Raw genomic sequence first — 22153 nt, forward strand, 5'->3', positions numbered from 1 at the left:
TGCCTTAGATTCATTATCAACATTACTGTTTGATACAAGGCCTCACCAAGTACCTCGATTTGTCCAAGAAAAATCCAATCCAAATTACTGCCTTCAAGTTGAATTATACATTTAAAACAGAGTGAGATCAACAGAACAATGCTTCTCTATTTCTAAAGCCCCCCAAGGCATTGGGCAGAAAGGCTCAAATGGCCTTTCCTTGCCTTTGCATGGGTGACTGAACACATCAGTATCATACAGTGAGCAGTTATGAGTAGCAGGGACAGCCATCAAAAGCCCTGGCACAGAGCTGCACGACACTACAGCAGGGCAGCAGGTCAAGCTGGGGGATTCCAGCCAGCATACCACAGGGACAACGCTGTCCTCTGTAAAGCACAGGGGAACAAAACCACACCAATGAGCCTGGTTAGAAGAATAGCACGGCACTGTCTTTCAACGGTCTGAATATTAGTCAGTCTGCTCAGGCAAGAAGTAATACAAAAGGCTTTCAATACAAAGCTGTGGGCCTATGCCATCTAGTGAAAAACAGAGGTATGTCAGATGTGTCAGCAGCTGTGCAATGTGTCCTGGTTAGCCATTTGTCCAGTTAGCCTAAACTATGATACTTACACTGAATATACATTCATAAGGCATTTTCAGGGTTGGACAACAACAAACAATAGAAGCGACCAGTGTGTGTGTAAACAAACATGCACAACACTGATGGGCAAAAGCATCATTGTCATCACAAAAAATATTGTGCTAGTAAAACAGCAAGTGGTCACGGTGAGCTGTCATGCTGCACAGATGAATTACAATTAACAGATGAGCAAAAGGGAAATCGACCCACACTCTAAGGAAACGACATGTAGTTACTTATGGACAAAACACAAGCAACACCAACAACAATACTATTTGAACCTGGGGCCTGTATCACGAAGCGAGATCAACCTTTCCTGGGTTACCCAGACTTATCCTGGGTTGACTAACCCTAACAATGGCAATCAGGATAATCGGTATCACGACGCTGGATATCAACTCGGTAACTCAACCCAGGGTTGCTTTATCAAGAGCCGTGAACGCGCACGCAGCGGACCAATCACAATCATGAGAGAAGCGCAGCGTCACTGAGCGTCCTCACAGAGCGCCATATGTGAGGAAAAAAAGTATTTCTCATGTGAGGATCAGAGATTAATTCTACTAAAATATGAGGAGGAGGAAAGCAACATTACAGAAAAGGCCAACACCGTGGCAGCTGCAGGAGGAGGAAACATGCGTGGCAATGCATAACGGGATGAATAATGTTAATTTTAGTTTAGATTACTTTATTTGCACATAATGTTAAAAACAGACAGTATAAACTTTACAAGATTAAAAAAAGAAAAGTGCCGGAGAGGTTAGAAGCCACTAAAAGCTTATCAAAGAAATTCCCCTGTCAAAACATCAATGAAATCACATAATAGAGAAGAAAAAAACGGGTAAGGAAAGAAGAAATAGAGGAGGAGAGAGGGAAAAATCAAGAAAAAACAAGGTAGCAAATAAAAATATGTGTAGGTTAAATTACTCATCACTGGTTCAAGTAGCTACAGTACCTGTACCTGTACATCTGACACTGATCACACCCTTGAATCCCATGAAATCAATGCTGCGCAGATGAATTGCGTGTATTACAATTATCCTCTAACATCATTGCGTCTGATAAATTGGTCTTCTTTATCATAATGTTATATATGCTACAATAAAGCTTAAAGTTGACGCCACAATTAAATCATATCAACACCAAATTGATTGTCTGAATAAAATCATCCTGATATTGAGCTGTGTTAGAAAATTAACAGCTGTGCAAAAATATACCTAGTCTCCCTTTTTAAAAAACAAAAAGGAAAATTCCTCAAACACCATGAAGTGTAGACATGATAGGCTACTTTCCACATTTCCAGCAGGAAAGCTGTCAATTAGGCCCATTATCTTTAACAGGGATCAATTCCTCCAACAACAAAAAAATGTTGGCACTTATTAATGGTGCTATTAAGTGTCCGCAAATGATCAGTTTCTTTCTTATGAAGGGGTGGGATGAAATTTCTACTTCTTTCCACTCCTTTTTGAACAATCTTTTCATTGTCTGTTGTTCATTGTCTTTTTTAATGTTCAAAATAAACTTTCAAATCAAAATCAATCAAATTAATTAAACTTCCCGTCATGACTGGGCTGCATTTCTGTCAGCGGAGTCATTTTTTTTCCCGAACAGCTGATTGGCCAGTGGGTGGTGCTTTTTATAGGATCAGATTCAACCCTGAACTTACCCTGCTCCGGAGCAGGATAGCCGTTCAGAGTAAGTTACCATGGTGATCTACCCCAGTAAGAACTGAACCGGCTTTGTGAGACCGAAAACCCAGGGTTAACCCTGAAGTTACCTCACTAAGACATTAATCCTGCTTCATGATACAGGCCCCTGGTCAGTCACGTTACAGAAAATACAGGATAACAGCTGTGAAAAGGAAGAACTGGACACTGGGATCAGATGATCGTATTTGTGGTACACACTTAACTTGAGTTAAAGCTATAGTGCGTAACTTCTACAGGTCCATAAATGTCTGTTTCACCCAAGCCACTACTAGAGGAGATGACACAATGCTGATTAAGCCGATCGGCTCCTCTACCATCTCGCGGTATTTTTCAATATATATCATTTTTAGTATGCGTGTTGACCTGCGACATTCCCACGCTGGCACACAGGAAATGCTTCCTCACAACAAGAAGGGAGGAGGAGGAAGAGCGGAGAGTATCATAGCAAGAGGTAGAGCGCAGGTAGAAAGAGAAAGCAACATGGCAGAGAAGCGGCCGAGACACAGTTCAGAAGTGGAACCTACCACAAAGGCAAGTGTTACTCTGTGTTCACGGTGTGTGGCGACTGGCAAGTGTTACTCTGTGTACACGGTGTGTGGCGAGTGTTACTCTGTGTACATGGAAGTGCTGCCGGCTTATTAGTTGTAATAACGCATTATCCGCTGGGAGGCGACAGAAGTAGATAGATCAAAGCAGAAATTTCAAGCTGTTATGCCGTTCTGTAAAAGGAAAATCTGCAGAATGGGGGACACAGTTGCCTTGCCTTTAAGCTGGCATTGGTGGTAGTGACAGCGCTGAAACAATGTCTGCATAAACGGGAAACCTGGCAGGATGTGATCATGAGCGGCATGGGTGTGACATTCTAATGACGTCTGATGCGTGTGACCGACCGTGGGAGATTTAAAAAGAAGTCGATAGCAGTTAGCAGCTAACTCAAAGAAGAATAACAGCAGTCTGCAAATTGGAAAAACAAAGAGGTCTGGGAGCTCCTGACCCTCAGAACAGAGGACGACATCAGCCACCATGTAACAGGGATGATAACTGATTGTTGCTACCATGTAATGCTATTGTTCATGTTTAAAAAACGCTGCTGGCGCATGTTATGTCACACGATGCTTTTGTGTTACATGGCACGCCCGTCAAAGCCTCTTTTGATTATAAAATACTGGCATGCTCTCTAAAAAACACATACTGGAAGCGCAAGATGCCATCATTGTTTGGTTTAGAGTAAAAATGCAAAGTCGACAGAAAGAAGGGACTTCATAGTGGCCTTACTGTGCTGCCTGTGTTAAAAGGGCTTGTGTGGGTCCCTCCGTGACATAAGCTTGTGAGGATATTCAATTATCTTCTATAGTAACTTCTCAGAGTGTTTGTGGTGTTGTAGTGTATGTTTACTGTCTATAAGCTGTCCCTGCTGAACAAAATTTCATCTTGCAATAGTGTACAATCAGCATCACAAGCATAACAAAATTTGGCCTTTAAGTTATCACACTTTAATCAGTGTGCAAGCAGAAAAACAGTGATTCCACATCCACCTAGTCAAATGTGTATATTTAAAGCCATGACATGAATGAATCCTACTGGGTGTGTATGTAGTACCTCATTCCTCCCTGGCTCCTGTGACACTCCAGGCCACTGGTAGCTACAGCATTTTGTACCTGACAGATTATCCCTGTGTGAGGCCTCCTCCAGCCAGTCTATAATTAGATCAGGAGTAAACATAGTATGCATCTACAAATAGCAAGGAAAATACTCTTTCAACTCCTTAAATGGTTTTAAACACAGTAGACTACACAACACGTCTGAGACGCTTAAAGAGATAAGGAAATAAGCTAGACTTAAGTTAAAATGTCGCGGTTTTAGCTAACATTAGGAGTTTTGGATACAGTTGTGAACATAACGGCCTAACGTTACCACTAGCGGTCTTGAGTTTCAACCGTCACTATCAACGGTCGAAAAACAAACATGGAGGCCAACGGTTGACAAAAAGAAGCTAATGTTAGCTAGCTAACGTTATCAAACAGAACACTACAGTGCTGGGCGCTAACGTTAATTTCTGTTGATGGGAGGTTGAACTTTTCGGTACCGTTAGTGGATCATTTAAACCACTAAAGTGAGTAACTTATGTGGGAGAAAACATCTAACTGCCCTACCACTTGCCCAGCAATTAAGACACACAGGTAAGTAGTCAATTAAGTTAATAAAAGGCACATAAAAAAAGTCAACACAGCACTCGGTTTATATTTTGCAACGTTACCTGTCACAGAAGCACCGACATCTCGGACGAGGACCTAATGGCCAATTATCTTCACCTGGACGTTTCCTTCCTCTTGACCAATCAAATGTCAGGATGTCATTCAAAACTACAAATGCGTCACACCGGAGTTCAGCTCGCCGAAGTGACGTAAAAGCGTCGTTCGCTTGAACTTTGGCACAATGTGATGAGATGGGGGGTCCTTAATACTAACATTTAGTCACTAACAGTTGAAATAAATTAATGAAATGCTTATTGCCTTCTTCAGTTAAGTTCTGGTAATAAGGTCAGATGTTCAAAATGAAAGCCACAGATATCACAACACCTTTTATGTTTTCCATCTGAAGAGATCAACCACTTGATACCATCAGATTTTATTATATCAAATCTGAATGTACAATAATTAAATAATTACATGATTATAAACCATATGATGCCAGGAAGCAAATCTATGTACAATGTAAAAAGTGCATTGTGTTAACAGAAAGAACATATGGGCACACTGAACATCCTAGCAGAGGTGAAAGGAAGCCTCCTATCAAGGTGAGAAGGAGATAAGGATTCCCTAAAAAAAACCAGGATTGATTTAAAAGAACCATTACATCTCTTGAGTCAGTAATATTAATCAAATTTACAATATTTATTTATATGATCATATCTGGTATTTTACAACATCCATTTTAGAATATACTACTGTGCTTGGCGGTAAAACGTGAAGGAAATCAGAAAATGTCGGTTTCAGAGGAAAAAACGGCTCTCATTCATGAGACACCACCATCATGGTTCAGTAGACGCTTGAGACATATTGTATACTGCATCAGTTTTGTCAAAAAATTAGTTTTAAGGTATGTAACAGAGGACCAGACACTGTATTGTTGGATTCCTTCATGATGGATCTGCAACATGCTACCTATGCAGGTCACATATATCTGTGTGGACGATAAAGGAAAAGCAGGACAAGCAATCTTTGTGGTTCATTCTGGTATCAGTCTGAATGGATTAAATACATAGACAGGAGCAGGACAGTATCTCAAACTGATACATCAGGCCACGAAGTGCATGAGACAGGATGAATGTAATAAGACAAGATTATTGTTCCACATCAGTTTTAGGCCACATGGCTGCTGTCCATTAGTGTGGGTATGAGGTGGGACTCCCTGTCCAGAAGGCAAGTCAATGTGCACACTATCAAAGAGGGGGCGAGGAAGGAGGCAGGAGGAGGAGCAGCAGCATGTGTCGTCTAGGGATACTGAAGCTAGAGGAGTAAAGGAAGGAAAGCTGTGTTTCCTTGTGTGTCCACTGGCAGGCAAAGTTGAACAGGTGCTTCTCCTCCTCTTCCTTTTTTCCTTTATCTCCTTCTCTTTTATCTCCACTCTCCTCTCATTTGACACAAGTGGGCCAGCTGAGGCCTCCACAGGCAGCAGAAACAATAATGTAAAGGATCACCTGACAAGGAGCATAAAAACATAAGTCACTTCCTGCACCACTGTTTGATTTATCATGCAGTGAAGCATACAGTAGCAACACACTTGAGGAAATTTAGTGAAGAGCCCTATTAGGAAAGATCATTACTGCAATGTGTTTTCAGTAAGTTCATGTTAGGATGTACAGGAGTTTTACAGGACAGCTGATCCTAATCTACCTGAAATCAAAGCAGAAGTAGCTGAGTAATCTGGGTATTTTTTCAAATTAAAAAAAAAAAAACAATTTAAAGGGTATATCATGAATATTTTTAACACCGTATTTTCCCATGTTTTTGTGGCTAAGTGACTAAATTGGTTCAGTATTCAGCGAGAGCCACAAAACAGACAGCAATGTCACCTTCATAGGAAATCGTACGTCCACTATAAGTGGTTGATTATGCCACTGGCAGGCTCAGATTGTTATTTTAAGGGTCTGATAACATTGTGGAAATGACCCTTCGGAGACAGACTTATTATTAAAGAGTGAGATGCTTGTGGTTTAATCAGAAACAGCCCCTAAACTGCTATTGCCAAACCTACCAGACTCCATTTAAATAAACAGTTAGTTCATCGTTTTAAAACACACTATATTCAAAGTTGACAGAAACAAAACAAAACTTACAAAAACTGTCTTGGTTACTCTTTCCACTGTTCCCACAATCACCAACTCTTCATCTCAGTTAGATGTGAAAACACATGCTAAAATTACTGTATATTTAAACAGAGTCTGGCGAGGTTGCCGATGGCGATTTCCGGGCAGTTTCTGGTTAAACAAAATTAATCTTATTCTTTCACAAAAAGGTCTATCTCAATTGGGATCCTTTCCAAAATGTTTCTAGACAAATAATCTGAGCACATCAGTGGCAATAACAATCACTTTTAGTGGATGGAAAGTGACAGCGCACAAATGCCTTGAGTGGTTACATTGCAGCCTTATTTGTTGCTGCCGGCTGCAGTGCTCTCGCTCAGTACTGGGCCAATTTCAAAACTTGGTTGACTCCATTAGTCAGTTAGAAACAATAGATAGATAGATAGATAGATAGATGGATAGATAGACCATAGATAGATAGATAGATTGATAGATAAATCATAGATAGATAGATAGATAGATAGATAGACGATAGATAGATACAATAGATAGACGATAGATAGATGATAGATAGATAGATGATAGATAGACAGATGATAGATAGATAGATAGATCATAGATAGATAGACAGACGATAGACAGATAGATAGATAGACAGATACAATAGATAGACAGATGATAGATAGATATATAGATAGATGATAGACAGACAATAGACGATAGATAGATAGACAGACAGACAGACAGATAGATAGACGACAGATAGACAGACAATAGATAGATAGGTAGATAGATGATAGATGGATAGATATATAGACCATAGATAGATAGACTGATAGATAGATGATAGATAGATAGATAGATAGATAGACAGACGATAGATAGACGATAGATAGATAGACGATAGATAGACAGACAATAGATAGATAGACAGACGATAGATAGACAGATTGATAGATAGATGATAGATAGATAGATAGACGATAGATAGATAGACGATAGATAGACAGACAATAGATAGATAGACAGACGATAGATAGATAGATAGACTATAGATAGATAGATACAATAGACAGACAGACGATAGATAGAGCATAGATAGATAGATGATAGACAGATGATAGATAGATAGATAGATCATAGATAGATAGGCAGACGATAGACAGATAGATAGATACAATAGATAGACAGACGATAGATAGATAGATAGATAGATAGATAGATATATAGATAGACAGACGATATTTAGATGATAGACAGACGATATTTAGATGATAGACAGACGATAGATAGATAGATAGATATATAGATAGACAGACGATAGTTAGATGATAGATAGATAGATAGATAGATAGATAGATAGATAGATAGATAACTTTATTGTCCACCTCAGTGGAAATTTGTCTTTGGCTTCTCTCAGAAATCAAAGGTACAGACAGACACACGAAACGTCCAATTAAATAAAATATACAATACAATTGTGCAAATAGACTAAAGAACCATTACACTGTCCCACTAATTACCATCATCTCACCGATAACCATTTCTGTCCATACTCACCAGGCCCACCATCACAATGACAATAGTCAGCTTGAGGTTCTTCATACACATGGCTCGTGCAAGGTTACGACTTGTGGTCTTAAATGTCACCGACTGAATGGGGTAGGGAGAGAAATTAACATCAGTGACAATATCTGTGGATGAGTAGCTTGCTTGATAACTGTCAAAATATAAATGATTTGTATACTGCTAAATATCATGGGTTAGAAAACAAGTAGGATAAACAGGGCAGGAAGCACTGGTCTTTAAACTCACTGAATCAACCAGATTTTCTGTCTTGTCGATCAGCAACTCAAGCTTCTCTCCTCTCTGAGCTACCAAGTCTGTAAAAAAGACACAAAGAGAGCCAAGAGAGTTAACTAGGAACACACAAAAGGCCCACTGTTATGAGACTAATATCAAATGGTTGGTGAAATCTGACTGACATTTGAGACTGTGATCCCCCACTTTTCATCAGAGTTTTAAGCATTAACATATTGTGCCATTTTTTTGGCCAGAACATTTGCTTTTGGCATGAAGGCAAACGAATACCAGTGCTTAATTGGCACAGCGTAATGAAGAGGTCACTGGTGCAACCTTTACACACTGCATTCTTTCAGAAGTGAAGAAATGCCACTCACACATAACAAGCTTTTTCTGATTATCTCACAGCCCCTTATCAAAAAGAGGTCCTTTCAGCATTACTGTGCCAGGGGGAAACTAATGAGAAGCTCACCAATGTTGCGGACCATAATGCCCTTCAGGTCATCCACCTGCATCTGAGTCTCAGTGACGCGATCTGATCCTCGTGGGTCAGAGTGGTGTTTCTACGAAGAGAAAGGTAAGGGGAAAAGACGGAAATGAAAAGAGATCAAACTGTGTGTTGTGATTGCTAAATTTGTTATGGGTGTTGTGTTTTTTTTTTTTTATAGACTACAGAAGTACAGAGCAGTCACAGGGCTCTCACAAGACAGGGTTGCTCAATATGCTTGGCCTCTTCTCATACTCACCATCTGAGCTGCCAGTGTTGAGGAGAACTCGCTGTTCATGGCGTAAGGCAGGGCTGTTTGCGCTCTCGACCCGTACGTCGTCTGGAAGCGCTTCTTGACTTCACTGAGGAAGCTGAATGCACGTGACCTCTCAAAGTCCTTTAGAGCAAAAAAAAAATAAAAATACATATATGTAAAAGTTGTAATTTTAAGTACATTCCCATTAAGAGGTCCAGTGAAATGATAAGAGGCTTTCTATATCGTCACCATGTGTCTCTCAGTGTATTGCACTGTAACAGGCTCAATATATTTCTCCACAAACATTTGCTAGAGATGCATTTGGGTGCATTAACTACATTTCTGTTTCTTAAAGTGGCAACTTTACTTCTGAACTCTTCTTTATATTTGAATATTAAGTGCACATACTGTACATATCTATCACTCAACTTCCCACTCACCCCTACACAAATAAAGACACAGACATCTAAGCCAATTATATACTTACATCGTCAGTGATACACAGGTATATGATTCTGTCATGGCAGATGTAATGAAAGAGATAGCTAAAAAAAAGAAAGAAAGAGAAATCTGTCAACACAACTGGTACACAGTTCAAAGTACACAGTTTAACACAGTACCCTACATGCACTGATAAATGACTAAGAAAACATTAACTACTATAAAAAACAGCAAATGGGTTGTAAATCTAAATGACATTTCCTCTCACCTATTTACTGCTAAGATTTTGAGAGATAAGACATTACATTGTGCTTTTGTGGCATGCGATACCATTTTATTGTTTTAGGCTGTGGTTTCCTGCAGTGCAACCATTTTAAGTTCTGAGCTTTTCATGATACAGAGCTTGTCGCTGTTACATTTTTGGGGTTTTAAAAAGTTAGTCAGTGAACCCAGCTGTATTTCTACTTGAAAATCTTGATTACTTGTCCAGAAAACCCTTCTTACAGATTTCACAAGTTTGTGAATGTGCATGAAAAAGACCTTGTGAGATAAAATTAACATCATGCTGGAGAGTAATTATGTTGGAAGAATTTATCATAACAGCTTTTATCATCAGCAATAAACTACGATACCCAAGTAGCTGTAACAGTTGCGATTTGCAAGTAAATTTGTTCTACATGGCTGATCATTTACAATAGTGCATGACTGAAATTAAAGTTAAGGTGCATGTTGACAGGTATTTTCCAAGAATCACTCAAACACACCCAAACACAGACACATTATCTTGCCTTAACCTGATGACAGGCTAGCCTGTTTTTGTTTGCATAGTCATAGAGGGTGATTACACAGACATGAATAATCAGGTTGCTCACATTCTCGGAACCCATCGGCTGTATCCGGCGTCTAACTTCCGGCAGATACATTCACTGAATGTAGAGTCTGTATATAGAGACTAGGTTGCTCATAACAGAAGTTTGTGTTCACATGCTCAAACACATAAATACACCAAAAACCCAATCCTAAACAGGTTATTCATGTCTATTACTGCAATCACATGGGCATTAATAATCTGTAGTAATTAGTAATCCTGCTTATGATCACAATCACGATATGCTATTTAAATGAGCACAGAGAAAAGGGGTTATTCATATTCCTCTATACATCCCAGTTTCTTTCAGAGTAGATTTCAGCTATTATATTTGGGTTTCTCATAAACAGAATATGGTGTTTATGTCCTCAAACACAAACAGAATACTCCAAAAACCTGATTATAAACAGGTTATTCATGTCCATGTAAACACACTTATATTTGACAAGTGTTGACAACCAGAGTTTGCCTAAAGAAAGCACTGCCTTCATGACTTGTCCATCAGATGAGAGGCAGAACTCTAGATAAGTTTACCACTGGTGCACCATTTGATCTGATCACATCATCACTTGTACAGACGTGCAGACTCATGTAGCCACAGCATATGAGTGAGTGACTGCAGTGTGACAGGACTGTAAGGAAGAGTGTAGTAGGTGTGTGTCAGTCCTACCTGCCGTGGCTGTAGGTCAATTTGTTATTCTCTGATGGTATTTTGGCCAAAATCTGTTCAGTCACTTCCAGGAAGTTGCCGCCACACCATGCATGCTTTGCCAGGATCGTGGTTCCACGAGCCACCACAGCAAACAGGATTGCCATGGCAACAGCTGGGGTCTCAGCTTTATAACTCGCTGACAACACATTAAAAAAGAAGAGTGAGATGTTACAGGCAGAGCCAGAGGCAGGCAGAGTAGGCTGGGGAAGGAGGAGATTGCTCAACAGAGAGAGTGATTCTGGTGAAATATTTCACAGTAATGTCACACATCTAACAGACACAAAGGAGAGGAAACGATGTGTGTGAATACGCGTATCTTAACTAACGTTTGTAACCGCTAAGCTCACTAAGTTACTAGTTACACGATCCAGTTGTCACGAGAAACGAAAACGAAAGCCAGAGAAACGGTGGCAGGAAAACAACAAGCTAGCTAGCTAAAAATGTTGTTGACCAAGGAACATGACGGCGTCTGGTTGATAACAACATCGGTCTGTCGCAATACCAATTATCGTGTCTAGCACCGGAGCTGGCGCCATTAACAGTGATATATAATAATGAATTCAATACCTCGATGTGTCAGCGCTGTTCAAAGTAGCTCATCTAAAGAGATTTCACCTGCTAGCAAGCTAGCTAATCCCTTTCGAGTGACTTCTGCTTTGCAAATCGGCCAGACCTCCAGACCGGAAAGGGGTTTACTCATGTGCTGGGGAATGTAGTTCTTACGACATTCATAAGGCCACGTTTTCCATTTTATGGTTTCGTTTTAAGAACTACATTTTGAACTTCCTGTTGTGTGGTGTATCGTCACATGTTTTCATTCTACGTCACGTTATGTCGACAGGAGGAGGAGCGCTTACATGGGTATTAGAGCCCTTGTTTGAGTCTTACAGGCACATGAACCACTGTTAGCATGAATAATTCTCACTCTTAATACCTTACTTGACAGCAGGGATGGGTTCTTAATAAAATAGAAATTAATACATTATAACACCACAACATACACTACATTAAGGGGCCCACTATATGCAGTGTGACATAATAACCAGTTAAGACACACAACATAAAGAAAAATTACAGACTACATAACTGTGCATGCCACAATTTTGCAGTACATAAAGTGTTTAGTTATAATGGGATAAAGTTTTACTCTTCTGGCTCCTTCTAAGAAATAAAGCAACTATTCATTATCGACATCCTGAAAATTAAAAGATGCTGTGCACGTTAGTCTGTATCATAGGAGTAGCCCACTTACTGTGTTTTTCTGCTCCAGTGTTTTTTGCTTCAGCCATGCAAATCTATGTATAATTCATTTTGAAAGAAAGATAACATTAGCAATATGTACACATAAAACTATCCATACCAGGAATACATATACACAAAGAAAAAACAAAATCAAAGAAATGAAAAGGTGCCTTTTTATTCTTAAGGCCTCTCATTGTGGTGCCATATTGTTGTAGTTCTTGATAGAAAAGTTCAAAATCTGGTTTGGAGTCCGCCCACCTCTACTTGTGAATGTAAATTTCCCCAGTAATAAAAATAATAGTGTTTTGAAAATATGACAAAATATGACACTTTATTTTATTCAACACTTTGCCATTTTCAGTCACTTTATTCATCTTGATGTAGCAATTTTAATTTATTTCATCTTTAATTTATCTATTATTATTTTTTATTTTTTTCTCTTTTTTCTAATTCTATTTACAGTATATCTTATCTTATCTTATTATTTTCCCCCACCTAATTACTTTTACAACACAATGCAAATATTTTCATCCTGTAATTGAATTGTTAGCCCGTTTTTCTTCTTATGTTAAGTTGAACATCCATCCCAAAATATTCTAGTTTACATACATTGATAAAACATGTTTTACACAATATAGATAAAACAAATAAGCAACCCCTTGTCCTGTACCTGCCTGTCAGACAATAGTGAGGGCTGAAAACCTATCACATCTCTGTTGAGGCACGGGTCGGTATGTGAAGCAGCATGGCTGGAGAGGGCGAAAAGAAGCCAGTGCTGGAGATGGTAAGAAGATAACATGCCTTATGCTTATTGAAATTTTATATAGCTACGTTTAATGTTCATTGTTAATATCTGTCTGTAAGAAAATATTCACCTGAAGAAGCTAACGACAGCATTTCTACCGCCAGTGAACGCCTCACGTGGGTAGCTACAGAAGCTAGCAGTGAGAAAGCAGCTAACGTTATTCCACCTGTAACCCAAACTACATTAAAAGCTGCTTACGTCAATGCGACTCCGGTTTTGACTGATATCACAAGAGGTTTTATGTAAAGCAAAGGTTGCCTGAAACGTTCATCACTTTTCCTACTTTACATTTACGTCTCAGTCCAGAGCTGAGTCAGAGTTTCTCCACTGGGGGGCAGTATTGACACAGACCCGAGTGTTTCCCTTAGCGTCTCTGTTACATTAGTGCAACTCACGCTTATCAGTGTGCATCTGTGAGATAATAAGTATTGGATGTAGAGGCAGTTCATTGTAGTTCATTCTCTTTGTGACCTACTCTCACACTCAGTAATCTCTTAGGAGGTGATGTTTCTGTTTAGAGCTGGATGTGTGATGTTAGATTTAATAACTTGTTTTGTGTTCTAGGTCCAGGCTGATGGGGCTGATGAAGGCTGTGTGACATTTGTGCTGCATGATGAAGACCATACACTGGGCAACGCCCTCAGATATATGATCATGAAGACGTAGGTGTTATTTAACAAGCAGCTGCTTTAAATTCAGCATGTTGTGGTCATGAGTTTGACCTGATTTGTTCCTAAAAACACTTCCTCCTCCTCCCAAGAGGCAAGTACAAAGAACAAAGGATATTACTGGTGCTTAATTTAGGAAGTTTGTGATATGACTCCAGCTGGAAGAAACAACTCGAGGGGTCAATTGAACCATTCATAATAATGCTATCTCAAAGGGATTCATAAGTGATAATGTGGTTCCACTTTGTTCGCTGTGTCTTTGTTCTCAGGTCAGCAGGGACGAGTTGATGGTGGAAATATTGTAATACGTCTAACATGCCTTCAACCATTTTAACCAAAAATATTGATATTAATCACAAATCTTGCTTTCATTTTCCTGTTTCCGTCAGTGTGGATGTGGATTTTTGTGGCTACACCATCACCCACCCGTCTGAGAGCAAGATCAACTTTCGCGTTCAGACACGAGGTGAGCAACACCCCTTAAACCTCCGTCATTTAATCTCCTTTTTCTTTTCCTTACAATCTATGTTAGTCTATGTATGCATACATGCGTGTGGCAGCTATAGAGGAAACGTTTTCAGGCTGTGTTGCGGGATGAACATGTAAATTGGAGTCTGGTGCGTTCACTTTGTCCACTCAAGCCGAACAAGAGATGCCAGTGGCTGCCTTTTAAGTAAAACACAAGCATATACACACCCCATCTTGTTCTTCCCCACACAGAACTGAAACCACTTGCCTTGTTACAAATAGATCTGTCATCCGCTTTGCACAAAGTGCCTACAGATAACAGCAGCTCCATCACATGAAAGGACTCTGCAAGACTGAGAAAACAACATGTTTTTGTTGTTGAACTAAGTTTCGGTATGCTGGGAGGCTTCATCACAGCAAAACACAATTACCTTTCAGGCACCAGAAAAAACCCCAATTTCCACTGTGCTTTCAGACATTCAGCGAACAGATATTTCTATATTGCTTGTTCCCCACTGTAACCACAATGAAAATGGGTGGTTGGAAGTCCTCCATGTCAGTTAGGAAAAAAGCACTAGGACTGCAAATAACAGTTATTGTCATTCATTTGTTTTCTGGGTCACGTTTCTTGTATATCATGTATATCAACAACAACAAGATACTCAAGCTTAGTGTGACCTCCTGTTTAGTTTAATCAGCATTGAATAAAGCAAAGGAGGTCAGTCTGTAATTATAAGAAGCCAGACAAACAAGTAGCTCTCTGTACTTGTGTGCAGTTGTAATTACTTTTGGTTGATTCACAATGATTTTTCATTTCCTGTTGACCTGCTGCAACATCAGCTGCTGCATTTTTACTTATTTCAAACTATCATATCATTCCAAGGAGGAGGAGGACAGAAGTGTCCTTTCATCGCTTTGATAAATATTCTGTGAAAGACTTTTAATTTGTATTTGTTTGCTAATTCGTTGTCATTTAACTTTGCTGTTCATCTTTGTCGATCGGACTATGGTCCTTTTCCTTGAAAGCAATTTGCGAACCAGTGCTTACATGCAGTTTGCAGTTAGTGTCAGTGTCATCATTGTAGATACATGTGACATTGATTAAATATGTAATGTGCTTTGAATCAGGAGTGAGAGGGGAAGGTTTCCTGTGCTGTAAACTGCAGCTTGCATGTTACAAATTTGGTGAAACGGGCCCCTGATAAGCAGCTCCCTCTTCATTTGTTTCTCGATTTCTCTCTGGCAGCCCTTCATAAGAATGCAGGTGTTTGTGCGAACTTTGTTGGCTTAGACAGCGCAAGAATAAAAGCCAGTAGTTTACCTTTTGCTCAATCCTGGAGAGATGATTGACTCACGAAATGCAATGTATCATCTGTGGCTGTCATTGTTATTACCATCAGACGTGAATGTTTTCAGTAAAGATATCTGCCATCTGTTTCAGGGGGCATTCCGGCCACAGAGCTGCTGCGGAGAGGCCTGAATGAGCTCAGCGATGTTTCTCAGCATGTTCTCAACACCTTTCAGGTAAGCCTGTGTGTCCACTTTTATTAACAGTTTTTTTTTTCACTGAGAGAAACCGACCCCAAATACCAAAATAAACTTGAAAGAAAAGAGAAACATCAAAAACATCATAAGTCATAGCAGATTGGCTCCCTCCCAGAGAGCCTGGGGCAGGCGAATATTGGAAGGGATTGTCTGCAGTGGGCCTGCTCCCTCATACAGGTTTGGGGACAGCCCATGGCGATGACACCCATGACATAAAAAGGAAACGAAATCACAAGGACATAAAAACAGGATGTGGTGGGGGGGCTCCAGTGCCCTCCCTGCAGACACCTCCTTCCAAGGCTACACCAAATGTTTTACATTAATTTATTTATGTACTTACTTATTTTTACTTTTCTATGAATACATCTCTAAATTAGTACACTTTATCAATCTGTTGATTTATTTTAGGGGTGGGGCTCTCTCCATCTCACAGACAGAGAAGGAAGAAAAAAAAGAATCACAAACATAATACTGAACACAGACTCTCCTGCCCATACAGATTGATCTCTCCTAAGCGATAGTGTGAGCAAGTGAGGCCTGTGTTTGTATCTGCAGGGGCTCCAGACTGGGACTATTTAGTGGCATTTTGCAACCATGGAGCACCAGTGTGGCTTGCAGATATTATTGATATATGAACTGGAGAGCTTTTAGTTTGTTACCTGCTTACAGTGAGCAAATCCTTACGTTCAATGGTGCCGTGGTAACGCTTTAACTTTACACTAACTGCTAATAGCTAACTGTCACAGCAGAAACATCAACATTTGGGCCTGAGACAAGCCGGGTGCTTCAGAATAAAACCACCAGGGGTTCTGCTTAAATGAAATTTAATTTAATTTAATGTAATTTTTATTTATTTTAATTTAATTATTGTAACACCTCCTTTAACTTTATTATAACATTACGTTATTTAGTTTTAATATATAACAGTAGCTACTTTATTTAACTTTATTATAACTGTAGTTTATGTATTAGTTTTGTATTTTATTAGTCCACAGAGAAGCTTTCTAAAATATTGAGATATGTTCCATGTATTGCAAAATAGCCTAAAAATAGCAAGGCCCATATTACCCAATGTTAATTTATGTCTATCTCTCTCATCCCTCTCCTGCTCCTCCCTGCACACATGTGTGTATCAGTTCCAGTCATTCATGAATAAATATATGACACACTCGCACAACACAATATCATGTAACAGAAACAGCTGTTTCACAAAAATACTCGGGTCATGTCTGTTTCATACGTCTGACAGAAAAACTGTCCAGCAGTGGTTTAGTTTGGACAGATTTCATAATATATTAAAAATGATAAACTTTTTTTATATTGCACTTTTCAAAACAGCGCTTCCAAAGTGCTTCACAGGTGATAAAAGTGCATCATGGTGCATAGCATACAACAGCAAGTACAAATACAGTTTATAGAACAGCTACTCAAAAGCATTATTAAATAAAAAAAACCAAAACAGAATAAAAGACAAATAAAACCAAGAGGAATTACAAACAACAAACTTTTAAAAACTCCAGCCTATATAAGTTATAAAAGTGATTTAAATCAGTGCACAGGTCAGCTGAGTCTGTAGTGTTGGGGGTAAAACAGTAAAAGCACAGTTCCTTTTTGTTTTGAGACTGGACTGTGATATTTATGGGATATGTTAGAGCAATAGATCAGATGATCTGAGTAATCTTGGTGCAGAGTATTGGGTCATAAGCTGAAAAATATAAGAGGGAGCCATGCCGTGGAGGGCACTGACTATGGTCAAGAGGATCTTGAATTGAAATCTGAAGCACATAGGAAGCCAGTGTAAGTGATTCATAAGGGGGTAATGTGCGCTCTTTGTTTAGTGTTTGTTAAAAGCCTAGTTGCCATGCTCTGAACCAAATTAAGTTGAGCAATTCCAGGCTCGTTTAGACAGGAAAATAAGCAGTTAAGTAATCCAGGCAGGAAGAGATAAAAGCAGTGGTTTTGCTCGATGATGCTCTTTGGCAAGGCTCGATTAATTTTGGCAATATATCTGAGTTGCAAAAAAAAAAAAGACAGAACCAATATCTTAATGTGATGGTCAAAATTCAGATCCTGATCAAACACAGCACTAATTTCTGGCAGATGGTTTTATACTCCTGGCTTAATGACTGAGGTAGGGACTAAAACTCTTTGAAACGTGGTCTGGGCCAATGACCAAGTTTTCTGTTTCGTCTGTATTCAGCTGCAAAAGATTTAGTGACATCTTATCTTTGACAGCAGTAAGCCAAGGAGAGGGGGTGCTGAACATAAATTCTCATAGTATAAGGCTCCAAATCCCAGACAACGCCTGACAAAGCCCTGTGAAACTCAAGAGCAGAAACAAATTGAAGAGATTGAAATCTTTATGATTCAGTGTGTGATTTGACATACAGTGGTGTGAAAAAGTGTTTGCCCCCTTCCTGATTTCTTACTTTTTTGCATGTTTTCCGCACTTAAATGTTTCAGATCATCAAACAAATTTAAACATTAGTCAAAGATAACACAAGTAAACACAAATTGCAGTTTTTAAATGAAGGGTTTTATTAATGAGGAAGAAAAAAATCCAAAGCTACATGGCCCTGTGTGAAAAAGTGTTTGCCCCCTAAACCTAATAACTGGTTGGGCCACCCTTAGCAGCAACTACTGCAATCAAGCGTTTGCGATAACTTGCAATGAGTCTTTTACAACGCTGTGGAGGAATTTTGGCCCACTCATCTTTGCAGAATTGTTGTAATTCAGCCACATTGGAGGGTTTTCGAGCATGAACCGCCTTTTTAAGGTCATGCCACAGCATCTCAATAGGATTCAGGTCAGGACTTTGACTAGGCCACTCCAAAGTCTTCATTTTGTTTTTCTTCAGCCATTCAGAGGTGGACTTGCTGGTGTGTTTTGGATCATTGTCCTGCTGTAGAACCCAAGTTCGCTTCAGCTTGAGGTCACGAACAGATGGCCGGACATTCTCCTTCAGGATTTTTTGGTAGACAGCAGAATTCATGCTTCCATTTATCACAGCAAGTCTTCCAGGTCCTGAAGCAGCAAAACAGCCCCAGACCATCACACTGCCACCACCATATTTTACTGTTGGTATGATGTTCTTTTTCTGAAATGCGGTGTTACTTTTACGCCAGATGTAATGGGACACAGACCTTCCAAAAAGTTCAACTTTTGTCTCGTCAGTCCACAGAATATTTTCCCAAAAGTCTTGGGGATCATCAAGATGTTTTCTGGCAAAAATGAGACGAGCCTTAATGTTCTTTTTGCTTAGCAGTGGTTTTCGTCTTGGAACTCTGCCATGCAGGCCATTTTTGCCCAGTCTCTTTCTTATGGTGGAGTCATGAACACTGACCTTAACTGAGGCAAGTGATGCCTGCAGTTCTTTAGATGTTGTTGTGGGGTCTTTTGTCACCTCTTGGATGAGTCGTCGCTGCGCTCTTGGGGTAATTTTGGTCGGCCGGCCACTCCTGGGAAAGTTCACCACTGTTCCGTGTTTTCGCCATTTGTGGATAATGGCTCTCACTGTGGTTCGCTGGAGTCCCAAAGCTTTAGAAATGGCTTTATAACCTTTTCCAGACTGATAGATTTCAATTACTTTTTTTCTCATTTGTTCCTGAATTTCTTTGGATCTCGGCATGATGTCTGTAGCTTTTGAGGATCTTTTGGTCTACTTCACTTTGTCAGGTAGGTCCTATTTAAGTGATTTCTAGATTGGGAACAGGTGTGCAGTAATCAGGCCTGGGTGTGGCTACAGAAATTGAACTCAGGTGTGATCAACCACAGTTATGTTTTAACAGGAGCTGGGGGGCAAACACTTTTTCACACAGGGCCATGTAGCTTTGGATTTTTTTCTTCCTCATTAATAAAACCCTTCATTTAAAAACTGCATTTTGTGTTTACTTGTGTTATCTTTGACTAATGTTTAAATTTGTTTGATGATCTGAAACATTTAAGTGTGGAAAACATGCAAAAAAGTAAGAAATCAGGAAGGGGGCAAAAACTTTTTCACACCACTGTACACGGGTTAGACGGAGCGCCAAAGATCCATCTCTGGAGCTGCTCTCTTCCTGGTGAATGCTCAGCTCAGTGTCTGCCTGATTAGCACAAGCTAACGCAACAGCAGTGGCTAACATCTGACTCCGAGCTGTGAAACAGTCCCTACACATCACACAGGCACTGAAATGGCGCAATTAAACCTGTTAACCCTTTGAACTGTGCAATAGAAATGGTCTTCCAGTGCCTTTATTGGTCTTTTTCTATATTGTGTTGTCAAGCTTCATATCCCTAAGATCTATCCAACCTAAGCTAAAAGGTTATGTAAGTCAATAAACCATAATAATTGATAAAATAATTAAAATGGCGTCTTTTTAAAAAAGAAACACAAAAATCAGGCATGTTTTTTCATCAGATTTTACAAAATAAAAACAAGACACATTGATCCAAACAAAATGTAGGAACATAAACAAAATATTTCTTAACACATCATCACTTACTTGATTTATGTTTATTATTTAGTTTTTGAGATATGCTCATTTTTTTTTAGTAGAGTGCAAAGACGGTGATAAATAAATTCATCATTCATTCTTCTTGTGCCACTGCACATTTTCGTGTGGTTTGCTCCACACATAACGCAGCACAGTGATGTTATTAAGATATCACTGAAGACAGAAGCTTTGGCTCTCTGCTGCAAAAAGAATGAATGTTCTAGCTATTATGGTTTTAATTTTTGATCAATATATGTACAGGATTATGCAAACAACAATCTTCTGTGACTATTACAAGGAAATACCAGTGTAATTACAGCAAATTACCACTTTTGCATGGCGCGTATTGTAAGGTAATGTAGGGTCACACATGATGATGTGGGATTTTAGCTTATTTTAAATCTCTTTAAACAGGATCATGCAAACAACAAGCAGGGATGTCTGTCTTTAGGATTTTGGGTAACATTAGTTTAATGATGCTAGTTAAACCTGTCATTGTATGTGTGTGTGCATGCGTGTGGACTCTCACAAACTGCCCCTGGCACGGAGCTCACATTCCAGCAGCAGTGGTCTCCTAGCAGCAGGAAGGTGGGGTGGAGGGACCAGCTCTCATGATGAACAGAAATAGAACGGGGCTCGGAGGGGCTCGTGTGTGAATCAATACGCTGCATGCAGTTTTACAATGAGAGAAGATTTTACCCATTTAAGAAAATAAACATGTTTATTTTGTGGCAGGCCGCCTCGAGAGAGAAAAAAAAAAGCGAATACCCGAATCCCAAAATTGAAAACTAAAAACCTAACCAACAAAAAAATATCCAGATATTTGAAATATTTGAGTCCAGCCTCAGACTTAAAGTTGAACACTGTTTGACCAAAATTTGGCTTGTTTGCAGACATTTCACAAGCTCATATTTTATGTTGACTCACCACCAAAACTGGATGGCATCTGACCCTCAGTGGTAATGAAAGCTTGTGTAACGAGCAGGGAGCATCATTAGTTATCCTCCCCTGTCAGCTACTGGCGACTTCTGCCCTGCCGAAGAGTCCATGATTCTGCCCGCCACAGGGCTTCTGTTCAGAAGCCGACCCAGCTCTCTGACCTCTCCACAGAGGAGGGCAAGCATGAAACAAACCTTCGTCTCCACTGATGGAATAATAACATTTTCATGTGGGTTACATGAAGAAACCCTGGGTTGTCTGGTTGGCTCTGGATATTAGTCCCACAGTGAGAGGAAAGTCAGTCAGCATGGATTAAATGTTATGCTCCCCGTGCTGTCCCGGCTCCAATTCTGACTACATTTTATTTTATTTTGTTCCAGGCCAGAGTTAATGAGTTCAAAGAGAGGCAGGAGCAGCCCATGGAGTGAAGAGTGTCACATATGTGAGACTATGAAGCTGTCAGACAGTTTCTACAATCAAGCTGGTTTGTCTTTTTTGTACATGAATAAGGTGGTATGAAACATTCCCCTTGAAATAGTTTGATAACGTTACAAACATTTGTACAGTTTCTGTTTTGTATTTCATTTGAATTGATGTATCTGAAATGTGTATGATCAATGTTCACCAGTTCCAGATTATTGGAATGATTAGCGAAATAAATTTATGACCTAAAAACAGCTTCAATTTTCTTTCTTTCCAGGAAAGAGTTCTAACATGAATAACCCTCACATGTTTGACTTGTGCTGGGATATTTATTTTCATAACGTCTCGTGTAACAGTGTTCGAAGGATGTCTAGGTCAAAGTGATGAGTG

General features: G+C 39.6%; 2 protein-coding genes across 2 annotated transcripts; one reads left to right on the plus strand and one right to left on the minus strand.

Moving 5' to 3' along the window:
* Nucleotides 1-4936: 4936 nt before the first annotated feature.
* On the minus strand, nucleotides 4937-11905 carry sybl1 (synaptobrevin-like 1). Its single transcript, XM_050042068.1, has 8 exons — nucleotides 11766-11905; nucleotides 11157-11334; nucleotides 9665-9722; nucleotides 9181-9318; nucleotides 8907-8997; nucleotides 8447-8514; nucleotides 8192-8284; nucleotides 4937-6025 (listed from the first exon to the last, which is right to left on the minus strand). Exons 2-8 carry the CDS (start codon nucleotides 11300-11302, stop codon nucleotides 5960-5962), a joined length of 660 nt encoding a protein of 219 aa, XP_049898025.1. The 5' UTR covers nucleotides 11303-11334; nucleotides 11766-11905; the 3' UTR covers nucleotides 4937-5959.
* A 1213-nt stretch (nucleotides 11906-13118) lies between these two features.
* Nucleotides 13119-22015, plus strand: polr1d (RNA polymerase I and III subunit D). Its single transcript, XM_050042069.1, has 5 exons — nucleotides 13119-13224; nucleotides 13810-13907; nucleotides 14303-14379; nucleotides 15823-15905; nucleotides 21721-22015. The coding sequence occupies exons 1-5, from the start codon at nucleotides 13186-13188 to the stop codon at nucleotides 21766-21768; spliced, it is 345 nt and encodes a 114-aa protein (XP_049898026.1). The 5' UTR covers nucleotides 13119-13185; the 3' UTR covers nucleotides 21769-22015.
* The last annotated feature ends 138 nt before the right edge of the window (nucleotides 22016-22153 follow it).

The sequence above is a fragment of the Epinephelus moara genome, chromosome 4 (genome assembly GCF_006386435.1).
Source record: "Epinephelus moara isolate mb chromosome 4, YSFRI_EMoa_1.0, whole genome shotgun sequence".
NCBI lineage: Eukaryota > Metazoa > Chordata > Actinopteri > Perciformes > Serranidae > Epinephelus > Epinephelus moara.